General features: G+C 35.9%; 1 protein-coding gene across 1 annotated transcript in view; it reads right to left on the bottom strand.

The window, feature by feature from the left end:
• Positions 1-862: 862 nt before the first annotated feature.
• Positions 863-22,550, bottom strand: part of RUNDC3B (RUN domain containing 3B) — a 52,416-nt gene continuing 30,728 nt past the window's right edge. Inside the window, exons 8-11 of the mRNA XM_085310457.1 lie at positions 20,643-20,800; positions 6,074-6,220; positions 5,607-5,722; positions 863-3,299 (exon numbers count right to left, since the gene is read on the bottom strand). Coding sequence (XP_085166583.1) covers positions 3,154-3,299; positions 5,607-5,722; positions 6,074-6,220; positions 20,643-20,800 — 567 coding nt within the window. The 3' untranslated portion in view covers positions 863-3,153. The remainder of the gene's footprint in view (positions 3,300-5,606; positions 5,723-6,073; positions 6,221-20,642; positions 20,801-22,550) is intronic.

Below are 22,550 nucleotides of genomic sequence, written 5' to 3'. Positions count from 1 at the left end.
CCCATGGCAGGAGCAGGCTTCGGAGCCTGCCTGGGAGTGTTCCTCATCTGCAGTATGGATGAAGTCACCCGGTTTTGAAGGCCAAGTTTACTGGCATAAACACAGGTGGTTCCATGCCAGCTTGGTTCAGCCCCTTCAGAAGGCAAAGGCACCTTTAATGTACTGCTATCGACCCAGCCACTGGCTACTGCTCCTGTGCATTGCACGTACGTGGTACAAACTGTTGCAGCCTCTCTCTTGCCCTTTGGTATTGGAGTGAATCAGAGCTTCCTCTTAATGAAGCCTCAAACTATGTTTAACCACCATCACTTCATCCTTTCTTCATGCATTTTCAATGAAGTGTTTTTTTTTTTTTTGCTTGTTTTAATGAGAGAGTCCACCAAAAAGTCTCACATAGCAGCTCAATATTCAGGTCATCAAGATACAGGTTATTAACTGTGTTGGACCCAAGAAATGGACTCCATCCTGTTCTGCTATGAACAGGATATCCTAGTGTGTTTGCCTCCCTGAAAATTTAGTGCGGGCTAAAAAACACTGTAGTTGTGAAGAGAGGAAGTATGATGTTCATAGTGTGTGTTACAGGCAAGAGAGGTACTGCTATTGGAAATGTTTAAAATTGTGATTTTCAGAGTATTTTTGCCTTATTTTGAGCCCCTAGAGAAAGAAAGCAGTAATACAGCAAATCTTGGACCATGCTGAATGAAATACAGCAATTAAAAGAAGTCTTGTTATGCAAGAAAATAATCTGCTGTCAACTCACCAACACTATAATTTTACAAGTGGTCTTACTTTATACTGCCTGACTAAAACAGACACAAAAACTAATAAATAGTGATGATACAAAATGTTTAATTTACATGCAACATTTATGGGACATCAAGGCAGCAAAACATACAATTTTGGCATTTTTTTCAAATTTTTTTGAAAAATGAATAATGTTGAGAACTGAGAAAGACATACAACCCATTTCTCATGCATGAGTGACACTTTCAAACTCATTGTGCTGTCAGACTATGTTAGACAAGTTAAATGACACATGAATTTCACATCAGTAGCTCCAAGAAAAGAGCCATCAGCTACCATGACTGAAAATCATGATTATACCCCACTCCAAAATATTGATGTAGTGGGAGAAGGGTTTAACAGCAAACAAGTGATTAAATTACTGTACCTTGATGTGGAATGTTAACTTCTGGAATCCTGATTCCCTCATTGTATTTGTAGTAAAAACACATCTCTAATTTACAAATTAGTATTTAATAATGCTACTGAACTGCCATGAGAGAGCAGGTACTTATGCAATAACCTGAGAAAAGCTGTTACATGAAGTAGTAGGCATTCTGACAATGTATTAAAGGATTTAATGTTCAGAATTTATTACACAAAAATTAATTCATTTGGGTGGGTACATGAGGCTTGAAAGACAAGGTCAGGTGGATTTTGCTGGGCTGCTTTAAAATACTGCATTAAAATGGCATCAATAGTTCTTAACTCTGCCATGGCTGCAGTAACTCTTAGCACTCTGGACTAGAGAGTTGAGGAGAAGCATCTTGAACTTCCTGCAGCTAAATCCATCAGTACCTTGCTTTCAAGAGACGCGTAGCCTCATACTTACAAAGGCTAAACATTCCTATAGTTTGTAGTAAAGGTGAAAATAGATTCTCGTTTTGAACCCCTCGCTCTCGAATGACCAGACTATAGTAGTAGTGCTAAGGGTACCATTACAAGAGGCAAATCAGCTAAAACAGTACAGAGCGTAGTGACATATTGTAAACATCTAAAAGTAAGCAATAATTAAAAATCTCGTCGTATTGCAGCTACTCATGTAAACAATTTAAGAAACTTCTTTGGCACAAAAAAGCATTTTCCCTAGCACTTATAAATACAACATACATGCACTTAAGTTTTGTTTAAAAAGTTACCAATCGTACTGATATGCATTACCTTGATTAGCAAAATTCATAGATAAAGAATTCATTATATCTTACAAAGAATTAAGAATATAGTTTGCAATCCAAAAATTAGTTTGCAAACTCTGAAACTGTAGGGTAATCTGTAAAGTTTATTTTGTTTAAAAAAATGTCTCAGATAATTTGTATCAGTAATTTAAATCAATGGCAAATCTTTTGAGAAAATTGTTTTAAATAAGTTCTAGCATATTACCTAATCAAGAAAAATACCTATTGCACTACTACAGGAATGAGAAAACTCTAACATGAGAATACTATCCTTACATTTTCATTGCTTCCCCTTTTTCACTCTCCTTAGGATGTTCCCATAAACTCATAATTGAAACTTCTCAAAGTGCTAAGCCCACCATCCTTAGTCCCCATCTTTTCAACATGGCAATACAGTGCCAAAAACCAGATGTTTCTTACATGATCTTATACTATCCCTAACTCAGGTCCCTCAAAAGCATTTAGTGAGCTGCTTCAACATTTATAAATCACTAGGTATGTCCGACTGAGATGACTGATTTACATTTGTTCTCATGCAACTTCAAGAAAAGATGTTTCAGTGTGATTTTTCAGCGTGATTCATACAGCTCGTAAGTGCCACGATGCTAACTGGAACGCAAATTTAACATTCAGTCAAATTGAGAAGATCTATCGATAGGTTAAATATGCAATTTGAGGTCCTATGCAACATACACAGATGAAATGCTGTATTTCTAAGTAAAATATTTATTCGCTTACAAAGACTGAAGTTAATGATTCCCTGTCTCTTCTGCAAGAGTTGACAGATATTTAAAGCACTGCAAACAAGCACCATGATTAGAGTATGGCCAGCCTGTTAGCTGTTACAAGGAAGAAGAAAGGTCATGGCAGTTAAGTAGGGACTGATTTCCAACTGTTTCATTTTAAAAATCAGTTGTGGCATCAAATTGTAAGTATGTATGTCCTGTACCTGACTGAATTTTAAATAATTTAAATAGAAATTCTGAAAAGTTCCTCTGCAAAAGTCCTCTGCAAAAGAAAGTTTGAATGAAAACTGAAAGAATTTGTGAATTAAACAAGTCAGTGAAAAAAAAAGAAAAAAAATAAAGCAGCAGATTTTTTGACTTAGAATTAGCAGTCTTCATTGCGGGTCATATTACAGAACGTAAACCAAATGCATACAACACAAAAGCTCTTCCATATTGTGTATATCTACTCAAGATGGTGTTAAGCCTGGACTTGTCATCTCTGTTGTGGGACTTGCAAGATATTCACTTGATTTCAGACTCGTGAGAGATTTGTAGCTTGCTACTGAAGTAAGAGAACCACAGAGACCAAGCAGTGATGGAGTGTCTTCCTTCCCTGTTAAGGAAAACAAGGATTAAGCTAATCATTACTACAACACAAGATTACCTGGCTGCAGAAAACTGAAGCAAGAGAGAATACTGGCTCATGAACCCTACTATCAATTACATGTTATCACTTTAGCATACATACTTGACAAACACAGTCAAGAAAACATCATTCGGCACCTTTACTGCCCACCTGGGACAGAGACTGTGAACCTTGCATACCGGGCTGGGCTTGGTCAGTCTCCTGCAGAGGAAGAGGCAGAGGCTCCACTGACTACACAGTGAACAGAAGTTACCAAGTCAAGCAATTCTTTTAATTAAACACACTGTAAATGGAAGTGACATTACTAATGCAACCTCACAACCAGACATCTCATTTTCAATCTCTAAGAAAGAAGTAGAATTAACTGGAATGCAGATGTATTTCCTTGACAATGAACCTGTTTCATTTTTTTTTCTATCCTTCTTGATTAATTTGAAGTGTGCCAGATTCCCACTACGGAAAAGGTCCCACCGTGCAAGAGTGGCAGTGCAAGTGTCTACCGTATCCTTCAAATGTACCTGAAATTCAACACGAGATAAATTTCTAAGTATAAAGCTACATCGGACAATTTCTCCAGTTAGTGACCCTCCTTTCTCAGACTACCTGATGAACTTATTTTGGTGTCAAGCCAGCTACTATACTACATGATACAAAAGCTGTCCTACAAAAAAATCTCTCTATTTCATCCTCCTGGCTAACCTGCAGTATAGAAATGATTAGGTAACCACTCATAGTCAACTAGAACTAGATTTTAAAAGTGACTTAAAGACCATAGGCACAAGATTTTACTGAGAAGCACATCTACTGGAATTAAAAAACAAAACAAAACAAAACCCCGCATCTATAAACTGGTGTTTCTTAAAACTGTGTCTCACGTTCCTGACAGAAAAGTTTTACTCTTCAAGAAGGATGTAAGGAAAACAAAAAACAACCCAAACAATTCATTATGGAAATGTAAGTGACATGCATTTCTTGCATCATTTACAGTACGTTTAACAGTACATTTTGGGTCTCACCTCTACCAAGATTTGCCTGAATGACTCAATAGGCTTCCTTAAAAAGATTAGCCCTTTTAAAATCTTCACTAGTAGAAAAATCTTTCATTCACAGAAAAAAAAAAAAAAAGATGTTTTAGAAACTATGGAGGACATAAATTACACTAAGAGTGGTATAAAACACTTTGGGCATAGCCTCTAAATTCAACAACCGGAAAACTAAAATCTACCTCATGAATTAGCTCAGGTGCCTCCCTCAGTAGTACAGTGAAAGTTTACTATTTTTAATCTTTTAATTAAAGCTGCCATATGGAGAAGTAAACGATAGGAATATGATCTTGCTGTTACAATACTGTGTCTTATGCTTAGGTGATGGACCTCACTAATTTAGATGTGAGACATCATGCTATTTTTAAAGATAAACCTAAAATATTATCAGTGTTTTTGTCACACCTTAATTCACAGAGGAGAACATAAACTTAAAAGGACTAGTATTGCAAAAACCAGTTGAAAGCAGATCTGCTTTCACATCCTTTGTATTTTTAAAATAAGAAATTTTAGAATTATGAACCAGTAAGGCTCCATACTGTAGAGAATATTCAAAGTTAACATTTGATGAGATATAAAAAGTTGATTATAATAATTTCCGTTCCTTACCCAAAATAGTACTATTTCAAGTCTTCCAGCATTTTTCTGCTTTTCACAATTGTCCACAAGATGGAGCTATTATACTGGTATGGTATATTGTATAATGATATATTATACTGGCATGGTCTGTATCATCTTCCTCTCTGTTTTAATGGAAGCATTATCAGCCTGAATCTCTATAGATAGTTTCAAGTAGGATCCTCTGTCCTCCTTCTACTATAACTAACTTGAATATTCAAGCCCTTTAATTTCCTACTTGTTTGGATTATTCCAGAGGTGATCCTAGTTCTGTTTCTTAAAGGAAAGCTTAAAGGCATGGATTTGCAACTACTACTCTCATTCGTACATCTTGCATCCAACTGTCTCTGGTTCTGCAATGCAGAAGGAAGATACGGAACATATTTGAAGAGTAGCCTTAAAGCAGTGCAATGTCCTGCAATTATTTTCCTTTTTGGGACTCTTGACAAATGCAAATGGCTTTTACATTAAGTCCTTGGGGAAATCATTTGCATAACAATAGCAAAAGTATGCAGTTCAGTTCCTTGTCCATGCTGAAGATTCATCATACAGGGATTGGACACCAGAGCTATGAAGAATGAAATAAAATGAAGCCACCAGACAGGTATTATACCTTCATTTAACAAGTTTATTCCATCCTGCTTCCCATCTTGTGAGTGACCTGGATCCAGAGAGGTTTGAGAAAGACTAACTTCTGCTGAAAGTTGGTCCAAGCTTTGAAAACTTTTTCTGTAAAACAAGTAATAAGAGTAATGCATTTAAAGATTTCATTAGAAAACTCTAGTTTTCCTTTACAAGATTTTTTTTAATAAATAGTTAATTTTCCTCTCTTAAATACTTTCTCTATTTCTTCTGTGTTTCCTAAATCACTGTTTTTTCCCAAAACAGTGAACAAAAATTTTGATTAATTCCAGAAAAGGAAAATCTTATGGCACGTAAGAAAAACTGAACTCTTCTGCTAACTTGTACACGCTAAAGGGTAATTCTGACAGGATACATTTAAGAATATGCTAAGGGGAACGTATAATTTTGAGTTTTTGTGCTCCTTTAAAGGTGAAACAAAATAAAAATTCAACTTACTCATCCCATTGTTGATTGTGCTTTCTATAGAGTAGAGTGTCCAAGGCAACAGCGTTGACATCCAGAGCTCCTGGGGAAGGCCACTGATTGGTGAGGTGAGTAGTCAGTTCTTGTCTTGATCTCAAATCATTATTCTTTAGCACAGTCCTATGAATATGAAAAGAACTCCATTAAATGCAATTCCTTAAGTTACAGTAAGAAAAACAGAACAAATAGTTCTGTCCAAGTTCATATTCTACTTCAAGTGACTGACAGATTGCAATTTTCATAAAGCAGTTCATAAACAGTTCCATAAAACTGTTCAACTTTTCCTGTGGGAAGCAACTCAAAAAAGTATTTAGGAATATAAAGAGTTGAAATAACACTCTTTCTGCAGAAGCTATAAACCTGCATTTTAAAAATGCTTTCTACCTGCATGATAGTTATTAACAAGCCAACTATTTTGCATGGAAACACGATGTTCTTTAAAACTGTAAAAATTGGGAAAAAAGTAAAAAAAAACAAAACAACAACAACAAAAAAAAACAAAACAAAAAAACACACCCCACAGATGTGTTAACTTCATGATATGCTTCCAGGTAAAATATGACATGTAGCTATTCTGTTTTCTACTGCTTTACAGTTTCTAGAAATTCGCTCCTCTAAATTACTGAAAATGTTACTACATTTCTTCTGAAATGTGAAGCACATTTCACTGAGTAACTTACATGCTTAAGTAAGTTTTGCCTCTCATCATTCCCATAAAGCAGATCAGTTTTCTAAAGTTCTGGAAATGAGGAAGCTACCAACATTGGAAATTATCAAAAGTCATGCAGAATTAAGGAAGGTTCCTGGGTCTTCAGGTTTCAAGACAAGACTTTTTTCTTGTCACAAAGACAACTTTTTCCAATCGTGCAAAACAACCTGCAACATACACTGCTACAGCATATCTTTAGAAACAACAAAATACTGCTTTTTTAAAAAAAAATATATAAATCTTCAATGCCAAGACATCTTAGGCAATGGTAAAGTGCTGCTTTATACCACGTTAGAATACATGCGGCCTGAAACAAGTAACTAATGTTACTGCATTTCTATACTGAATGTATTCAGGAGCTCAAAGCCAAATGCAACATTGTTATCTGACATGACAAACTGTATAGAAAATTAAATAACTACTGATGGTACACATATTAATTAATGAATAATACTGTCAGCARATCTATTTTTACAATGTAATTTTGATTCTGGTGACATTCAAATAGTCTAGACAAGAGCCTCCAGTAAGGGCACACAATACTGCCCAAAGAATCAAAATCTCCCACAAAACAAGGTAAGACAATAGCAAGTCCAGCAAGTAATTTTTAGCAGGTGAGAAGGAAGAGAAGGAAGACAGATGCACAGCAATTTTGCAAGAAAAGGTGGTGAAGCACCACAGTGAACAAAACTATTTTCAAAAACTTGCCTTAAAATGGGAAAATTTCCCAACTTTTATGCAGGTAAACAATCAACTTTTCTACCATGGTATCTCCCTCACACCTCCTCTTCTCTACAGAGTCTGTAGGAAGCAGTGCTTTGATTATCCAAAGCTGCTAGAAATTTCAAATATCTTACATGGTATTCCTTTCAGTGGGGTACCTGAAGCATTAATCAGGTCTGTTAAAGGCTTATTGATGTGAGGAAACTGAAACAGTTATCACATGATTAATACTTAAGATCACAAGAAGGCAGCTCAATTTTTAAATAAAATTCAATAAAATAGTTTTCTACTGATAGTGGTTTTGTAGCAGTGATGATTTACGTGAAGATGCAAGGTAAGTTTTGTAGACAGTTATATATTAAATCATACAATATTAGAGTAAAAGCAGAAACCAGCTTTTAACCCCTTTACTTCAGACTGGAAATAGAAAACTTGAAAGCAAAATAAAAGATAAGAACAATAACTTTAGTATATAATTATCAGAGAAAGGTAGCTGGTACATTGAGAATACAGTGAATGTTAATGAGGGGACACAAGAGGGTAGTGTGGTTTTTTTCCGTCCTTTTTTTATTTTATTTTATTTTTTTTTTTTGAATAAATGAAAGGCATTATGTATGGCATGACTGAGCAGGCTACCATGTGCTAACTCAATGAGACTGAGGAGTGCAGTCAGGTTTACAGAGAGTAGGGAGAATATATATAAATACATAGCAACTTATTAAGAGAGCAGAAGGATTAAACTGATGTATGGGACATTATACTCACTTATTCTAAGCTTGAAGAGATTCTTGGCTGTCTGAAAACTGTGTACTTTCTTCCCCATCTACACTAACTGGTATCGCTTCTACTTATAATCCTTTCTATGCCTTTACAGTCACATTGGCAAAAAGCAAAAAAAGCTCTGTTTTGTAACAAACAAAGTTTTTGTTTACTTACAACTCATGACAGTGGATATGTTCAGTATCCTATATAGAGAAAAACTATTCATAGAATAGAAAATAAACTCACAAGTGATATCAATTGCCTAGAAGACTATCTAGTAGTTCTAGAGATAGAGTATCTAGAGAGTTAAGASTAATCACATCAACCTGTGGTCTGAAGGCCCCTGGACTCTAGGGACCACTTGCAGAAGAGCTGTTAAATGTAATCACAAAAACAAGCCAATAAAGAAGTCATGAACTTGCTATGTAAAACTGTCACCTCCTCTGGAAGTTTTAAAGATTCACAGATTTAAAGACAAAAGCCCACAGGTATCTGATTTTCCCTATGCTTTAATATGGATCAAAATACTATCAACTCCCAGCCATTAATCTACCAACAGAAGTAGCACTTATTTAACTATTTCCACTTAGGAAACAGAGCAAACATGTCATCCCCAAAAGAAGTGATTCTGGAGACAAAAAGCATTTTTATGAAAAGACAGAATGATTTCAAGTCATTTAAGTGGAGAATGTTCTTCTCCCCACAAAATCATACTTGAATAAGACTTCTGTAGATTGTATCCACCTCTTATATTGCAGATTGCTTAAATCTTTGCCTAATCATTGCTTTAAAATGCTCTAGAAGTTTAATTTTGACTTACAGGAAGAAAATAATTACATTTCTCCTGCTGTCAACATTTTTGCCCTGAGCAGTCTTCATTCCAATAAATATTTTTCTAAGGTAACTTCACAACCTGTTTAAAGTTCTGAAAAACATTATTAAGAAAAAAAAATCAATAAATACTAAAAAGATGGCAGAGAAGAAGACATTTTTTAATTCCTATGGAAGTAACTTATGAACTACTTACATTCTGAAAAAGGGTTAGTGTGGAAAACTTAGCAAAATGCTTGTTGGGGCTTTCTAAAGAAGAGAGTTAGCAATGACACTGGAGACAGAATCTATTTAAAAAAAATTATTTTTCAAGTAATCAAATATCCTTTCTACACCTCCATGACATGGACTTCCCATAAAGCACATTTGGAAAAAGAGCATAATGTACACAAAAACTAAGACTGCAAATTTTTCAGTGTTTTAAATGTATGAAACATACAGTGTGAGAAGCTTTTGCTTCCAATTTTAAGCTATGATGTTTAGATTTTATCTCATTTTAGCATTTTCCAAAACAAACAAACAAAAAAACTAACCTAACCTAAAAGACCACCTACACACAAATTCAAARTAACTAGTAAGCAACTACTAGCTTACTAGGAAAAAAAAAAAAAAAGATGAGAACAAATTCAAAATACTAGAATATGTCATTAAATACAAATAAATATGTGGCTCCTATATAACTATACAGCTATATTCTTGTTCTCTATATCAGGATCCGCTCTTCAAACAAGCTCCTCTTAGAAAACAAAGAAAGGATTCATTTAAAAAGTATTGCTAACAAGTTCTTGCCTGATAAAAAAAAAAGAACACCAATGATTTATTAGCTAATCAGTAACATACTACCAACTTACTCATATATCTCTGCTCGAAGCAGGCACTTACATGCTCCCTGCAAGTCATTAAATGCCCTTACTTTTATCCAAGGAGTCACAGGAACAGTCACAGTATTAACATCAGTTTTACACAGCTATTCACAGAAATGTCACTGCATACTTCTGACTTTCAGTCTTTAAATTGCGTACTTATGTAGGGAAAAGTGAGATGAGTGAGATGTTTTGATAATTCTCCACTAGTATTCACTGTCTGTCTTACTAACCTTGTTCAACTCTGACTTTCTTATTGGAGATTTTTGTTTTATGATTTTACAACTATTTATGAAAACAAGCAGAATATCATTGTGTATGGTACACACACAACAAAAAAATGCAACCAACAAATCACTACTCATTTCTACCCTGCTTCCAGTTAAATTGCCCTTTCAGTTGTTGTGGTACAATCATGAGAGTCACTCTGAAAATGGATCAGCAAAATGGTCAAAGTTTAAAAATGAATTTAAATTTTTTAAATTTATTTTTGGTTTTATTTAATTAATAATGTAACCCCACAAGCAGTTCTGTTTCAGTTAGCATCCCTACTGGCAGTTCAACACCCTTTCAAAAGGATAAGGAATTCCAAATTAACTGCTTCTAAAACCTGTGAATCATAAAATTTTGATGCAACTCGATTGACTCATAGTAGTGAATAGGGACAAAAACAACTCCACATAGGGTTCCTGCCTACAGAATGGAAACGATATAAAATCTTTGGTCACTTAATATACTGTGATTTTATCATCTCTGAGAGTCAAAAAAAATTACTCGTCTCAAGTTTGGACCAAGTTAATACAGAAAAGCCTCATTTCAGTAACCACCTAGAACTTCTGGTTCTTTTTTCAACTAGATAACAATTCTGATTTCCCCTAGATCAAATACAGATTCACGGTGTTGTAAGCCTGTTCTGAAAGACCCATTTACCCAATTTTTTTTGTCTAATAAACAAAAAATTCTGTCCAAGTATACCTATGGAAAACCAGTAATTTCTTACCTGCAAGTTTAATTTCTCCAAATCCAGAAAATGCCAGTCTAATTGGCAATTTGCCCTCCTACCAGCAGATGAAGACAGGAAATAAACCAAACAGATTAATTCCCTAAGAAAGGGAATTATATCAGATGAGTGCTCCAGTTCAAGAACTACCTGAGTAGTGAAAAGTAAAAGTAAAAATAAAAGCTTAACAAAATAAAAACATTTGAATAAGAAAGAACAAGCTTTAAAACCTTTATCTAAGACAGGAAATATGGAATGCAAACTCAAATTGATAGCACACATGAATATAACTAAAATCTGTAAGAGCAACTCTAAAATAAAAGGAAACTCTCAAACTGTTGGTATTGTAAGCAAGACAGTGAAACGTCTGGACTGGTATATTGATGGACTTTGAGAAATTAGATCAGCAGGTGTGAAAATGAGTTACTTACCAGTAGATTTTGATGTTGCAAAATATGACCTCTCTCAGGTGTGTGCCCTGTGCACAGACACTGTATTCCCCAAATTTGATGCCAGAGTAGTTAAGTTTCCAGCAGACTTTCTAATGGCAGCTGCTGCAGTGAGAAAAAGTAGGCATGTCCTAGTGCACCACATTTTCTTACTGTTTCTGACTGGCCAGTAGATCTTCATGTGTAACAGCAACCATGCTAGTTGGGCCACAAAACAGATCCCTTTTGTGCCTCTTCAGCAATTTTTTTAGTCCTCCTTTCTCATCTCCTAGAGATCTCGAAATACAATCCTTCAGTCACAGAATTACTGTTGTCAATTCTGTACAGCTTTGGACCTCCTTGACCTTTTGAGTATCTTGGTTGGCCTTATTTTGGCAGAGACACCTGCAGCTTGACTCTTTTTCTAGTCCAGTTATGATGGAAGTTTTTATTTAATACAGACATCCGGAACAGATCAAAACACACTACAGTACATCAACTTTGCATGTGTTCATTAACATATTAGTGCAGTGTGGGGTGGATATCTCTTCAAGTTTTCAACCAAATAACCAAGTGAGATTCCTCTGAAGGAGATTACAGGTAAACACAAGCAACTTTCCCAGATATTATGTCTTCACTGAAAACAAGAAAAATACTGAACTTTGACTAGCAACCACAAATTATTAAAAATAATAAAGGAGAGCTTTTAATTCTATTCTTCAACTATTAGTTCTTTTCTGATAGAAAAAGAAGACTTCTATCAGCTTTTTTGACAGATTATCAAGTTTGTCTTTAATGAATATCCTCTTAAACAAAGCTTGTTATTCAGTGAATAGTAAAGATTTTTTCTTCATGTCAAGAACTTTCTATCCAAGTTGAATTCCTTTAAAAAAAAAAAAAAAAAAAAAAAAAAGAAAGAATTAAGATCTTCTATTAGAACAGATCTGGAAAGCTTCACAAAAAATAGTAGTTTTGGCAATAAATCTTTGCTGTTTAAAGATACTTCCCTTGGATTCATCAAAACCAGCAGTATCAACTGTAAAACAGTTGGGTAAACTTTGAGTTGACAGAACAACTTGCACTCACATGTTMAGACAGCAAGATTTTCAGCAGTTATATCCTACATTATAAACCTAGAGACAGATCTTCTCCATAGAGCATTGTCAACACTAGCATACAAGCAGCAGGACAGAGGAAAAAGAGAGGAGATGGGGAAAAGAAAAAGAAAATAAAATGGCAGTCACTACTTAGCAACCCATGAGTAATGCAAGTTCTTGCTGGTATCTAAACAAGGATTCAGTCGAATACTGAGAACTACAGAAGCAGTATGACAGAGTTTCAAAGTCTAAGGGAAATACTGGGTAAAAGAGAATCTGATATGAGAGGAAGGAGCAAGGAGAAGAAAGAGAGAGAAAAGAATAGTAGAAATGGGAAATTCAGACTTTTGGTGTCATTTTTCTCACTCTCCTACCTAGAACTGGTCAAAAAATAGGAGGGATGAGAGGAAGGAAGGGAAGAGGGAAAAAAGCTAAAAGATAAAAGTTTTTGAGATGTGCTGAGTGCCATTTGGGTTATCATTTGGATAATAAAATAACCAAAATTTAATTAAGTGGTTGCATAATAAAATCTCAATGACAGAAAAGGCACTAAATTCAAAACCTCAGCCATCCTCTTGCTAGCCAAATAGGAAATCAGCTAGTAAAAAGCCTCTTACTCAAGAAATCACCAAATTAATTACACAATTTTCTTGAGTATAACTTTAAATTTTTCATTTTTGTGCATTTTCAAGCCTTTTTGGGAAATAATTTAAATCATGCTTTATTTTAACAAAACACAGAAAAAACCCAAGAAACAAAGTTAGTCTTAGAATTGAATCTCAAAGATTGAAAAATATGTTGTATACTAAATTTAAAAACACCATGATAATTAAAAACGAAAAAGAAAACCTTTATTTGTGTGTCGTGCTATTGCCTGGAACATGACCAACTGAATTGCCTTGTGGCCTACAAAGGTTTGATCCTCTTCACTATCACTTTGAAAGGCTTTTACACTTCTGTTCTGCTCCCAAACTTGTAATTCTATGCTGGATGAAAATTCTGGAAATTGAAACATATGTAGTGCTAATGTCCAAGTAACTTAAAGCTTTCTTGCTGTGCTACTGTAACACAGTATCTTTATCCATAAAGGTATAGCTATGGGAGAAAAGAGAAAGCATGCCACTATAAAAGCAGGCTTTAGTATTCCACGAGAGACTCAAAGGGGGGCACAATGACATTACCATGGCAATAAACATGAAAAGTGATCAAAGGAGTGATTCTCCAATTCACCACGCAGATGAGAAAGATAGATCTTTTCCATCTTTTTGTAAAGATAACTCCTTACAAAAGGGTGCATTTGTTAGATAGCATTTTGGAGTCAGCCAGCATTTTGATGTAGATATAGCTACATATCTTGTCCTTGAAGTGAGAAAGCAATAATATCAAAAGCCTATACCAGTATCTAACTTTATACAATTCAAGATTTATTATATTATACAGTCTTTCTTAAAGCAATTTTTAGAAGTTCATAATGAGATATTAAATATGAGGGTTTAAAAATAAATTCCTTCTGATCTAAAGTATCTTGCAGAGTAAGTCCCCTTTTTCAGGCATGCTGCTGTCAATCCAGAAAGTTTTAGAGTCCTACATGGTAGTAACTTCACATGATCCCTAAGTGTCCTAAAAATCATCTTCTCTCTGCAATGGCTGAGGCTTTGCTACAATTTTATTCTGCACATTACTTTGCTGTGTCTTCGCTCTGTATGCTCCACTCTGACCTCCATGAGTCCATCTGTCCAAATACTATGTGCCCAGCTGAACTTTTACTTGAAAAGGAAACTTCTGTTTTCACAGGTTTCCACTGAACTAAAAACAGAACTTTCCCTCTTGCGGCCTGACCACACCTTTGTAAAACAGGACAGGCATACAGTAATGCAACAACCTTAAAAAGCAAACAGAAATGCCACAAAAATAAACCCCAACACACTGCACAAAAATAGTTATACGATCTGCCACAATATGCAATATTTTCTCTAAGCTATATTAATAAAGTACAGCCGTGTTGAGAAGAAGAGGAGAAGAAAACAGATCAGAGGGCAATACTATGGATTTAAAACTGATGCTGCTAACTCAGGGGAGGCAGAGGGCACAGGGAAAGTATTACAAAGGAAAGTGTGGCTAATGTGAATTATGATTTGATAGCAAGGATCCATGAAAGCTCTAGAAGGAAAGAAGGATTAGCATTCTCAGTTTTGACATTCTAGGAAATTCAGCAAGAAGATCAAATATTAAATTCTAATCTCCCAGTTCTTTTCAGTGAAAAAATAAAGTAGCTACGACAAATTGGATTTACTGTACTTAAGCAGTTAAAGAACTTGGTTTCTTAGAAGTGTCTTGCAAGAGGACTCTCTGAAAATGAAGGTAAGAGTGCTAAAGATGTGATCCAACTTCCTTATTTCACCAGATGATTTAGTTCTGCAGGGAGGATTACAAAGCCAGGCAACTTGTGCTTAGCAAGTTTTATTCACAAGGGGACACGAAAGAGATTTAATTTCAAAGCCTGTGCTCAGATCCCTCTGCTTCCATCTCTTGGACAAGCCTTCCCCTGCTTTGCTGACAGCAGAGTTACAGCCTGTATCCTCTACAGCCTCGTGCCTCCACCCGCGGCCTTCCCCGCTTGCTCCTCAGGCGGAACATTTGCAGCAGTGCTCTGCAGGCTCTAGCACGTGCACCCATAGGTCTCGGATAAGCAAGTTTTTAACCAAATGGGGCAYGATCAATCCTTGGAAAGGAATCATCTTTGCAGTGAACAATATAGCAAATCTTCCTTTAAGTACTCCAAAATAAATCTGATAGGATACAGTGTATTTCTACCAAAAAAGAGCTCATTTTGCCTAGGCTAAGGCACAAACATACTCTGGCATGCTGCTCCGACAGAACTAGCATGCCTATGTTAAGGTGCTGCTGAAAGGGAGCTGACGTACTTTTCCAAAAGGCAGGATTCATTAGCTTGAGCTTGATGCAGTGCTAACATAAAGAACAATCAGTACGGGAACGCTGCTCCAATAATCAACACCTAGAAAACCGTGAAGCAGAGGTGGTAGGTAGGCTGCACACAGCTCGGGCGTGGAAAGACACACAACATTCACGGTAATAAAGAGCCTCGCTGATGCAAACTGCCTCTCAGGGTTGTGACTAAGCTGCCATTTACCACGCCTACAAAGACATTTGTATTATCCAGATAGGAGCTGCAATGGAGCCAGATCTAAGAGCTAGGTAGATCAGAATATTAAGAACAGAGTATTTGGGCCTTGAAAGGACTGACCATTTCTGGAGTAACAACCAGGCAAGTTAAATAAAACTAACCTTAAGATTTGCTAAAAGATGCAACAAATTCCTAATTATACAAACATGCTCAATACAATATAAAACATGAGTGCCCCTACAGTTTAATTTTAACCTTRTTTGTGCCATAATCAAAGACAGAATACCAAATGCAGAAGAGTTTTCTTAAGTTTCCTTCCTTCCACATGCCCCTCCACAAATCACCAAAACAAGCCAGTGGCACAGGAAGAAAAACAACAGAGCCATAAAAAAATAGCATAACAAGAAGAAACTGAGAAATACATTCCCGATGAATTTGCTAAACTAAACAAAACAAACAAACAAACAGATTGTGCCAGCTGGGACAAAGGGTCATAGCATCGTTAACCAGGCACACTATCCTGACAGCTAGAAAAATACCTTTAGGAAAATCCACTCTGGCAAACGTTATGCAAAACATTCATCATTTCAAGATAAATCACAGAAGCAGAAGAAAACAAAGATTTTAAGTATTTTACATTGAGGTTTTTACTGTGCATACAGTGCTTTGCTTTTCATTAGCACTTTATTAAAAAAAAATTGTTAAAAGGTTATGCTTTTATAACTTCAGTGAGTCACTATCCAGAAGATGAGTCATTACCCAGGAGACTGACAGAATCTCTCTTGTAATCATACATCGATTTTTAATATCAATTTCAGCTACAGAATCTCAACTTAAAACTTTGGGGGATGGATCAGCAGAGAAAGTTTGCCATAGGTCACAGGGTGAAAGCCAAAATAAAGATCAAGAATCATTCTATGGGAGAAAAAAGCCTGTTTAAACCACAATAAAGACTTTTAATGTAAGGCTCTCGTGGGCAAACTGCTTGAGATTTTGCCTAGTCCCTTCATTAACTGAGCTAACTAGTCTCCAAGAGACAGCCAACCTCCCTGCGCAGGATCTTAGTGGAGGAAGAAATGGCTGCCCTGTTATTTTGAATATTCTGTGAGCAAAATGTTCCCCAATAATTTTCTCTCCCTCTCTTCTTCCCTCCCACTGTATTTTGAAATTTATGAAATCTAAACTGTRTTCTTCAGTTAGACACTCCACCGGTCCCAGGCTTCTTTTGGCTGTCGTCTTGAGAGCCGTTACTTTTAAGCACTGGCTTTAAGAACTGCTCCACTATTCAAATATGCTTGTTTTAAAGTGGAGCAGATCCACAGAATTGGTAAGGTTGGAAGGGACCTCTGGAGATCATCTAGTCCAACCTCCCCGCTCAGCAGGGTCAYCTAGAGCATGKTAGACAGGGTTGCATCCAGGCGGGCCTTGAAGATCTCCAGAGAAGGAGACTCCACAGTCTCTCTGGGCAACCTGTTCCAGTGCTCCATCACTCTCACAGGAAAGAAATTCCTCCTCAAAGAAGCACTGCTCTCTAATGTCCAACTGCAATAAGTCTCAAACATAACCAGACTTGGGTTTTTTTTGGAAATTAGTATCATCAGTCACCTCAGGAAAACAACATACTGTTTGCTGGGCATTAAGGGAAGGATTAGGTCCAATAGTATGCTGTAGCAGTATAGACTCCAGGATTAACTTAGCTACTAAGAGGCAAATTGGGTCATAGATACAACTTCTATAAGATCTACTGAATCCCAAACCACATCTATAAATGCTCCCATTACGGTTTATACATGACACTGCAAAAATCTTCAAAGCCACTTTTGTCCTTTGCTTTGAAAACTTTTAGCAGGTAACAGAACCACAATATTAAGTGTTGTCTCCCCTCAACCCCGCCACAGCGACAGCAGACGTTTCTGAAGAAATAGCAGACGAGGGCCAGAATACGCCTTATCACCCTCATGACATATTGACACATATCAACAGGCAATCACTTCATCTGCAGATGCTGCAAATGTGGTAATAGAGCAAGCTGTTCTTGATCAGCTGTGTATTTGCTTAGACATATCTGGCTGATAATCAGGTGGTCTAGTGCAGTTCTGCTTTTCTAACCTGATTTGCCATCAGACATCTGCCAGCAGTGAGACATCCAGTTCCCAGAGGGCTGGGCATATTACTAAGAAATACAATTCAGTTAAGATACACAAAAATTTTACTTTTTTGTGAATAACTAATTTGACAAATTTTCAACTTCACTATTTTCCAGGTACTGGAATTCACGAGATCCATGATATGACTTTCAACTACGTTTAAACCTGTGTTCATTGTAGTTTGGATACTCAGGTTTGTGAGACAAAGTTAAGATTATCAAGAATTGTAAAGCATTAAAGCTTTTCATTGCAGCTGTAAGACAAAAATGACTTTTAACTAAGCTATTTCAGTCTCCCATCTCCATATTTATTCCATGTCTTACATTAAACCACCTTTTTACATGCAAATACAGAAAAGTTTCTCTGCTAGTAATCTGATATATAAACTGAAGGCCTTGTTCGACTCCACAGATGTTACTTGATTTCCAAGTCATCAACAGTAACAACTTACACCAACACCAAAGTCAGATCTGTATTTCTCTGGGTTTTTTTTTTGGAGGCCAACCTAAAAATAGATTCAGATTCTGCCCACATCCTCTGTGAGTATACGTAAAACATTTTGTCTAGGGTGCATGTGAAAGATGACTTTGGAAACATCAACATCAACAAGTACATATTAATAGAAATATGAAGCAATAGAACTCRCTATCTTAGCAGCGACAGCAAGTGGAATAGAATAGCATCATTAAAAAGAAAAATATAGAATGTTTATTTATAACAGTTTCCATTACACAGCAAGTGACCCCAAATCAAATCTGCATGTTTTACAAACATCAATATAAAATGCCTCAACACTGATATAACATATGCAGAATTACAATCCCAAACTTGTTCTTAGCTGCTAGTAAAAAATCCAAAAAAGATTACAGCATACATTCATGACTTTAATATACAACTAATGGTATTGGAGCATAACACTAAGATACGGAATTCCATAAACACTGTTCTAAAACGGCTGGATCATGAAAAGCAATTGGCCAAAACTCATGACTCATTTCAGGCACATTAGTGATACAACTGCCAGATCAGTACTTCACCCTTTCTCAGGGAAATAATCCCCCAAAACAAACAAAAACACAGAAAAAGAACAAGTCTGAAAGAATGATTAAAAGATGTTAATTATGACTGGTGTTCACTATCYGAAACCTAGGAATATTCTTTCCCATCTTTCTCCCAAATAAGAAATTAAGGGCTCCTACTTGGTTTAGGAAGAGTTCACCTGACTCGCATGCTATGCTCAACTGACTACGGCAAAATTGTATTTCTCTCTCCAAATATATAGTGTAATCCTACATAGACAACTGCAGTGTCTCACAAGAAGCTGTACAAAAATATACTGTCAAGATACCACAGAAATTGCTCCAGAATTAAAGTCGTTACATAAAGAAGCCAGCAAACAAAACTAAAAGCCAAAGACTGAGATCTTAAAAACAGTCTGATCATGTGTAGTTTGGCTGAAAATTAATAGAGCGTCCAAATGTTCAAATTTTCCAACCATCAAAGTGTGTATAAGCCAAGTCACCCCCACCCCCCAAAAATAAATCAGTCTGGCCAAAGAAGCATGAGTTACTAGCTGTATCAGTAAGTTCTGAAGAGTGTTCCAGAAAAGGTACCTCTCAAAAGCTTACAAGCAACCAAAAAACCCCTACCAAAACCAAAAAACAACTAAGACTCAGAAATACTTCATTTTTTTTTTCTTCCTTGAGCCTGAAATTGGCATAAATAAAATTCACATGCTGCATTCCTGGGGATTTTCATAAAATATTGGAACATTTCAAGCACTAGCAATAAAATGATCTAACAGAAGATTGGTGTGTGGGGGGTGTTACTAGCCAGAATTTACATTTTACTGCACAGAAAAGACCCTTCTGGGTGGTGTCTCTATGAAATATTAGGCACGGGGAACCTAAGTACCCTAAAGCTATCCTTATACTCTCCTCATTCTGGATTATTTCAAAGGCCACAGCTGACTTCCATTTTACTTCAGGGCTCAGACACATACAGATCACTCTAGATCTAAGGTAAAATAACTTATCTTGTATTTGTCATGAACTGAATGGAATATTCCATTACAGCAGATGTATATTATAGCAGACCCACGGCAATTTATCACCTCACAGGGAGCTGTTCAGTATCTGGGTCTCTAAACAATACCAGGAAGTCCATCTGCAAAAGAACAGTATCTCCCTATACCCCAGGGAGGTCGTTGAGAATGAACTACTTCTAGACTGTAAAATACTTAAATATTTATCATATTAGAAGCCACATCCACTATTAAAAGATTTAAACCTCTTCCTGTGGCTTAGCCTCTTAGCTTACATTGAAGACAGGGTGAACAGCGAACTGTTTCATCAGCTTCAGTATTTTTAGGACTACCAGATGAACTTCTACTGTGTCTGAACCTCACACAAATAAAATAGAAGTTTAACAAAGGAAATAAACACTTCTTTGTTCTCTCCTGGTTCTCTGCCTCCCTAACATTTTGAAAAATGTTCAAAAATCAAGTTGCTTCCAGTAATGTTTTTTTTTTGTTTTTTGGATTTTTTTTTTTTTAATAAAGAGTAGCCTTAAAGCTGGAAGTAATAAAATTTAAAGAACATTTTAGAAAAACGTGTTAAAAAGTTAAGCAAGTTTACTGTAAGTTACTTAAGATTTGCAAAACACAGCACTGCAGCTTCTAGGATAGCTGTGTTTGAGTATATGGCGGGGCAGAAATACTCAATTTGTTTAAGATGATGTTCGGCTCATATTCACAGGACTAGAAGTTCTTCATCCTATATTGGTAAGTAAGTTAAGCAATACTGTTCTAACAAAGTTTCTCCATTACACTAACTTACAACTGGTCCTGCAGTTCCACAATGATATATTCCAGCTGTTCCTTCTCCATTTTATGGGCTAGATCCATATCTTCAATTCTTTGTAACAGCAGTTTATTCTGTGAGACAGATTCAGATAGCTGATTTTCTCTAAGTCGTACCAATTCCTCAAGGTAACCCTAGAAATACAAAATGTTAGAAAGCTTTAAAGAACTCTCTCAAAAAAAAGTTTTCATTACATATAAAATTGACTTAAGAATAGTATGGTATTTTCTAATAGGCACTGAAAACATCACATACCTATTATTGGTCATCCATATTCCAGAGGATATGGATGAACAGTGAACATGAATGAATAGAATAGTGAATGAAACAGTGAGATATGAGTGGTACCAGCATGAAACTCTCAAATCCACTGATACAGGCTTTCTAACACTAACTCACTCTTCAAAAACAGACAATAAAAAACAGTCACTAGCACAAGAAAAAAACAGAACTCTACTACTTTTGTAGCACATATTGGATGTTTAATATTGCTTAAGAAGGACAAGAGAGGAATTAATCTATACTGTTAATAAAAGGGATTATTACCAAAAGAAAGGTTTCTTGGAAACTTCCTTCTCTGAAAAGAAAGCTGCAGTACCAAATTACACATTAAAATGACAAAGAAGTTATTTATTGAAATGAAGATTCATGCACAGTGAAGCATAAGGTAGAAAAGTTGGTGAAGGTTACTTCTTTTAATGATATTTGACATGTACAAATGAAATGTACATGTGCATTTATGCCACCTTTTTTCCATGTGATATTATAAAAGATATGTGGCAGCCCTCATCACATTCCAAGCTTTGACTTTTGTTATTTTACAAAAAAAATTAGATGTGTAACATCAATATCAGTAACAGAATATTATGAACAGTAAACACCTGTATCTATAGAGACATGGGAGATTTACCCCAGCAGTGAAAGCATATGAAATTCCACTATAAACACTACATAAAGAATTTCACAGAATTACATAAATTGGGCATTTACCCTGTCAAAAATGAGCAGCTTATAGCATCACAAAATAAGGAAGGAATGACTTCCACAAAACAAATAGTAAACTATGATTCATTAATCTGGCCAAGACACAAATTGGAAAAGGCAACTTGGAAAAGCAAACTCGTCGTATTTCCTGGGTGGCATGGAGAGAGCAGGAAGGAACTGACTGTTCATCATTTTTTAAAATACAAAATCTAGATACCATGAAATGAAGCTAACAGTAGCCAGATTCAGACGAAAGAAAAGGAGATGGCTCTTCACACAACAGATGGTAGACATGAAGAATGCTTTGCCAAAAAAATCATTTGAATGCTGAAAACTTGTATGGATTCAAGAGGATACTTGACAAGTATTTGGAAGAGAGATTCATCACAGGTTACTAACCCGAAAAACCATATCAGCTTCAGGAAGTCCTTGAGCTGATATGGGTTGGCTAGTAAAGTACTGGAGGAAAAAAAYACTACATAAACATTTGCTTTGTTTTTACTCTTCCCTACAAATCTGGCTTTGGCAAGGATCCAGGATAGGATAATAGGATAGATGGATCCTTGGTCTAAATGGGTATAGCCCTGTTGGTCCAATAGGCAGAGTGATAGAATTTATCTTACTACAGTAACAATAGATTCTATCCCACCATTCAAACTCACAGAAGACACAGACACCTTGGATCGCAACTGAAATCCAGTCACTTGTCATATCATCATCCTGGCAAACATCATTCACCTGTAGTATTAATGACTGTGGCAGATATACTTACTTCGGAGGCATAAAAGGAATTTATGTTAGTGTGTGCAAAGTGAATGACAATAGAACAAGAGAGGGATATATCAGATTACTGTTCACTAAATATATATATGCATTTTTGGCACTAAACATTCATTTTTC

The sequence above is a fragment of the Rhea americana genome, unplaced genomic scaffold (genome assembly GCF_003343005.1).
Source record: "Rhea americana isolate MKP2758 unplaced genomic scaffold, rheAme1 scaffold_32, whole genome shotgun sequence".
NCBI lineage: Eukaryota > Metazoa > Chordata > Aves > Rheiformes > Rheidae > Rhea > Rhea americana.
Note: the sequence above shows the minus strand (reverse complement) of the source record. Positions and strands in the feature narration are given on the sequence as shown.